Source organism: Tupaia chinensis, unplaced genomic scaffold (genome assembly GCF_000334495.1).
Source record: "Tupaia chinensis unplaced genomic scaffold, TupChi_1.0 Scaffold138365_1, whole genome shotgun sequence".
Classification (NCBI taxonomy): Eukaryota; Metazoa; Chordata; class Mammalia; order Scandentia; family Tupaiidae; genus Tupaia; species Tupaia belangeri.
In genome coordinates this window covers 1618728-1623960 of record NW_006198262.1, presented here as the reverse complement: position 1 = coordinate 1623960, position 5233 = coordinate 1618728, and the positions used below count along the sequence as shown (strand labels likewise).

Here is a 5233-nt window from a genome sequence, read left to right as displayed (position 1 = left end):
ACAGAGTAGCGGGCGGGCGGGCCCAAGCGGGGGAGGTTCTGGGCCCGAGAGGGAGAGAGAAACCTAGTCCGGATGGGACCCGGCTCAGGGGCAGAGGTGGAGGCACAGGCAGGATTGGGGCGAGGCACGGACCCCCAGATCCAGTACCTCTCGGCACCACGGCTGGAACGATGCAGGCGACAGTGGGTGGATGTCTGCGGGAGACTTCTTTCCCGGCGCCACCGGGACAGCGGGGAGCGGGCCTCGAGCACTCCAGAGTCCTTGAGTCCCCTGCTGCAGGCCGGGCTGGCACCCTGTGCTGCAGCCACGCGGGGACCCGCATCTAGGGCAGAGTAGCTCCAGTTGCCTCCGGGCGCCTTCAGACGACGCGAGGAAGCTGAGCTGCAGCGCACAGACCTTCTGCTCCGAGCGCGGTGATCCGGGACGCTGCCTCCCGGGATCGAGGACCTGAATGCACGAATGCGCGGACCGTCCGCCCTGTGGGCCAGAGGGCCCGAAACTGGCACGGAGCATGGTGCCTGAACAAGGCCCACGGTCAGAGCATGTTACTGAGGGAAGGAAAGGCTGCACCCACAGGGGTGGGTGGAGAACAAAAAGAAGGTGCGAAAGACGGAGTCCTTCTAATGCCACATATGCATAGCCAGAGCCTGCGATGACCCTAGCATAGACGCTGGGGAAACCTTATTGACCACAGACATCCAGGAGAGGAGGGATGGGAAGAGAGTCCCCAACCCTGACCTACCATCTAACAAAGGGGTCCTGGCAGCAAGAGAGTGACCCAGCCAGGTTTGCCTCCTGCCAGGCTAGAGGAGGCCGGGGCTTCTGGTCTGGACTGAGCAGGTAGACAGACTATCTCAGGACTCCAATGTAGGACCTTGAAGGGACCTTGCTTAGATTGAGGGTCTCTCCAGGAAGAAGCTGTCCCACAGACAAATGTGCTGACCCCAGTGAGTGAGTTTTGGTATATGAGTGTAGCCCAAGACTAGAGAGGAGAATAAGCCCCCTTTGCAGGTACAGGGGAAGAAAAAGATGAGATCACACCTCCACCAGGGTTTAATTCCAACTGAGAGCGCAAGACAGACGGAGTGCTTTCCAAGCAGGGTCCTGGGATCTGCTGGCTGACCATGTCCTGGCATTCTGGGCTAGGCCTACTTGGGGGTCACTTTCTTGGACTTGCTGGGGAAGGAGGTGATCTCCGACTGTTGTAGGGGGGGTACTTTGACACCTTTCTGCTTCAGCTGGTTGTAGTAGTCCGTCCTCTCTGAGATGATCCTCTAGACAAAACATGCAGCACAAGACCTTCCCATCTACCTCCTCGTCTTGGCATTGCACCCACCTGCCCATTCCAAACTGGCTGCATGCAGTGCCACCCTGTCCTCCCCAGAAACACTCTCTGCAGCAGCCACTATTAGTATGAATTTACAACTGACTCTCCACTGGGGAAAAGGGGCCTGAAATAGCTCTGCTTGCCAGCATTTGCTAATTTCTGTGATGTAAATACTCCCACAGCCGCAGAGGTGAAGTCACAGAGCCTGGAGTTGGGAGGAGATGTGCTCCATCTCCTTGGGTTCCTCAGGTCAGCTCACCCCCGAAGCCTGCACTAAATCCCCTTTCACAGCCCTCTCAGAATCATGAGGAGTCCCAGGCTCCTAGACACCTTTGAGGCCATCAGCTATGTCCGTCAAGTCCCTTCTATTCTGTGCAGAGGGAAGGTCGGCCTGCTCCCATTCCCTGGCCTCTTCTGGCACATCACTGCTTCGTGTCAGGCAGTGACAAAGAAACAAAGGCATTCTTGCCGGGCCACTGTCAGTGGAAATACACTCTCTGTCCTGCCCTAACTTCTCTCCTCATCTCACTCCCCCCTCCCTCTTCCCTTCCTGCAAACAACAGTAACAAGGCCCCAGCGACCTCTCCCCACTCTTCTGCCCTGCAGGAGCACCCCTGGCCAGAGCCACCCAACAACCAAGTAAGGGAACCAGCTGCTGAGAAGGTCTTGGTGTATGCTGGAATCACAGGGCAGTGCCATTGGAAAATGGTGGGCCTTCAGAACAGGAGCAGTGGCTAGTGAGAAGGGATCCTATTCCCACAGAGCTGCACCCAGAACAATGTCAGGGGCTTGACTTTCAGAGCTCTGGGTCTCACAATACCTAGGAGGTAGACACACTCTCCCTGTTACAGAGGGAAGCATCTAAGGCTCAGAGAAGGGAATGAGTACCCTGCGGCTTCACCTGTGAGGAGAGTGTGTCTGACCACCCCCTCCAGCCCAATATTCCCACAGTCTGGATTATCCATCCCGCAGCACTGTCCAAGTCCTCTGCTGAAGACTTGACTCCTGGTCAGGAAGGAACTGACAAAGCTGAAGGCTAGTCTGTGCTAGGACTCTGTCTCAGGTGGAAGGCCCACCCAGGAGAGGGGGATCTTCCACCAATGGGGCTGAGCCTGGAACCAGGCTCGTGCTGCAGGAGAATTTCCATGACCCAAGCAGCATTCAGGAGGGCTTGCAGCTACTGCTGCTGAGCACTGAGAAGGCCTCCCTGTTCTGCTGAGAGCAGCCCAGACTCACCAGCTCTGTGCCATGGCCACCCCTTAGGGATGGCCTGGTGCTCTCTGCCTGGGCAGAGAGAAAGGACAGTCCTGGGGTCATGGGAAATGGGTGACACAGCCTGAATGAGAACAGGATCCCCTGAATACAACCCAGACCCCTCACTGTACATTCTCCCACCCCCCAATCCCGCGCTATACACCATGGGCTCTGTCTAGAGTATGACCCTGGGACGAGGAGGCTGCCGGGTACTAGGATGTACCTGCAGGGCTTCCAGGATATCATTGTCGGTGATCTCAGTGGAAAAGGGCTTGGTCCCAGAAATGTTGAATGTGGCCTGGATGATCTTATTTCTTAGTCTTTCAAGCTATGAGCAAAAGGAAGACATCATCAATTGCCTTTGCCAGAGAAAGGCACCTGATTAGATGGCTGTGCCGTGCCCACCTCCTGGTTTATTTAAGTGTTGTTAGCCCCAAGGTATATCTTGCCCTCGATTTTCCTGACTGTAGTGACTGGAAACTAGGGATTATTGAAGTCAGTATGGTCTTCCCGAGAGCAAGAGAGCAGTGGGTCGAAACCCAGACCCACGGTGGCTTAGCACCAGTGCCACAGGCTTCCTACCATACCAACTTTTTTTTAAATTAAAAATTAAAATTAAAACCTGCACATTAGGCCAGCAAGTGGCATAGTGGTTAAGATGCTGGAGAGATCAGCAGATGGTGTAATGGTTTCATCATTGGACTCCCATATGGTTCTAGTCCTGGACCTGGAGGCTTGAAACTTACATTGGGTGCATGTGCATGCATGCCCAAAATCCTGAAAGAATGCAGGAGAAGGGACTGCAGCATGGCCATTCCCCTTAGGGGGTGATTTCTTGCTTTCTGTCTCTCTGGTAAGCACACGCACAGTAGAGGAAAATTCTCAAATAAAAAGATTCTGGATCCCACACGGCCAACTCTATGGTTTGAGTCCTGGGCTCAGAAGCTTAAAAAAAAAAACATTGGGCACTTGTACATGTCCAAAATTCAAAAAGGAGAATAGAGGAGAAGGGATTGTGGTGTGGCCATTCCCCCTGGTGAGTGAGTTCTAACTTTAACCCACTCTCTCTACTCACTCTCTCTCTGGTGAGTACATGCACCATATGGCAAAAATCTAAAAATGAAACAAAAGATAGATTTTTTTAAAGAGTTTTTTGCTACAGGGCATGTGTGCTCACCAGAAAGACAGAGAGACAGAAAGCGAGAAGTCACTCCCCAGGGGGGATGGCCACACCACAATCCCTTCTCCTCCATTCTCCTCTTGGGATCTTGGGCATGCATGCACACGTGCCCAGCATGAGTTTAAGCCACTGGGTCCGGGACTTGAACCGCGGTCGACTACATGGGAGTCCAGTAACATAGCCATTACACCAACTGCTGGTCCTCTGTATATTTATTTTTTAAATCAAGATAGTAACAAAAGCTCTATATGACTCCCAGGCCATTGTCTCTTCCCTAAAGAAGCTTCTGTGAGTAGACTCTCCCTGACCCCTGGGGACACTCCATGAAGTGAATGGGATGGTCCTTTGAGCTCTGTTGCTCTCTTGATTTTGGCATTGATAATAGATTTAGCTGTCTCTCCCTTTCAGTACACCTGGCCCTTCCTCCTCGCCTTAGAGACCAGGAGGTAATTCGTGCTGTGGCCATAAGCATTTAACCAGGCCCCTATAGATAGCCTGTTAGGGTTTCCTAGTCTTTTACTCCCCTAAACTTTCTGTGTGAGCACATGGCCCTAGCCTGCCTTTCCAGTTCCAGAAGTAAGCTAATCACGCCTCTCAGCATACCTCAGAGTAAAGTACTCCAATCTGTACCCCAGAAGTCCTTAGGTTCCCTGAGCTCAGCACCAGCTCCTTGCCCCTCACTGTCCAGACACCCTGACTATACAGAAATGAGAACCAGACCAGAGGGATGTGATGGCCTCAGGGCTCTGAGTACATCTGTGTTGCCTCCTGGACAGGTGCAAGTGGCAGCATGAATACTGTGAGCGAGAGGGGTTCCTCTGTTCTTTCTAGTATTCATCGAGAGCCCATCCTGTGCCAAGTGCCATGCTAATGCTGAAGGTACCCGGGGGCAAGAGGCATGGTGTCTGTCCTAGGGGTGGCTCCCTCTGAGTAGGAGGTTGCAGTCATCAGGGGTTCTAGCCTTCGTGCCCCACACCTCTGTGTGTGTGTGTGTGTGGCGGGGAGTCTCTTCCTTCAGCCATGGCACCATTTCCTGCCAATCCCAATTTTAGCCTCAGAATCTTTCTCAGCGCAGTATTCCAGGCTTGACCAAATCAGTATGAGTTGGCTCACAAAATGAAATCTGCATCTTTGCCAGTCTGGCATCTTTGCTGACTGCTGCTGCACGGTTTTTGTTTTTGTTTTGTTTTGTTTTTAAGAATTATCTTGTTTAATTTTATTTATTCTTTTTTAAAAAAATTTGACCAGAAAGAGACACAGAGAAAGAGAGGTGGAAAGTGAGAAAGTAAGCCACCAGGTCTGGGACTTGAACTGTGGCCAGCCATATGGGAGTTTCTAGTGCCTTACCCACCATGCCACCTGCTGGTCCCCAGAAGCATGGTTTTGTAAAAGGTACCAGGTGTGGGGCCTCAGCACCCTGTCTGAACCAGCCAGAAGAGGCCTGCCCAAACAGGAAAGAGAACGTGGCTGAG

General features: G+C 52.7%; 1 protein-coding gene across 1 annotated transcript in view; it reads right to left on the bottom strand.

Annotated features, from left to right (window-relative positions):
- Positions 1 to 1045: 1045 nt before the first annotated feature.
- Positions 1046 to 5233, bottom strand: part of CCDC27 (coiled-coil domain containing 27) — a 23440-nt gene continuing 19252 nt past the window's right edge. Inside the window, exons 11-12 of the mRNA XM_006161190.1 lie at positions 2805 to 2909; positions 1046 to 1274 (exon numbers count right to left, since the gene is read on the bottom strand). Of these exons, the coding sequence (XP_006161252.1) occupies positions 1149 to 1274; positions 2805 to 2909 (231 nt within the window). The 3' untranslated portion in view covers positions 1046 to 1148. The remainder of the gene's footprint in view (positions 1275 to 2804; positions 2910 to 5233) is intronic.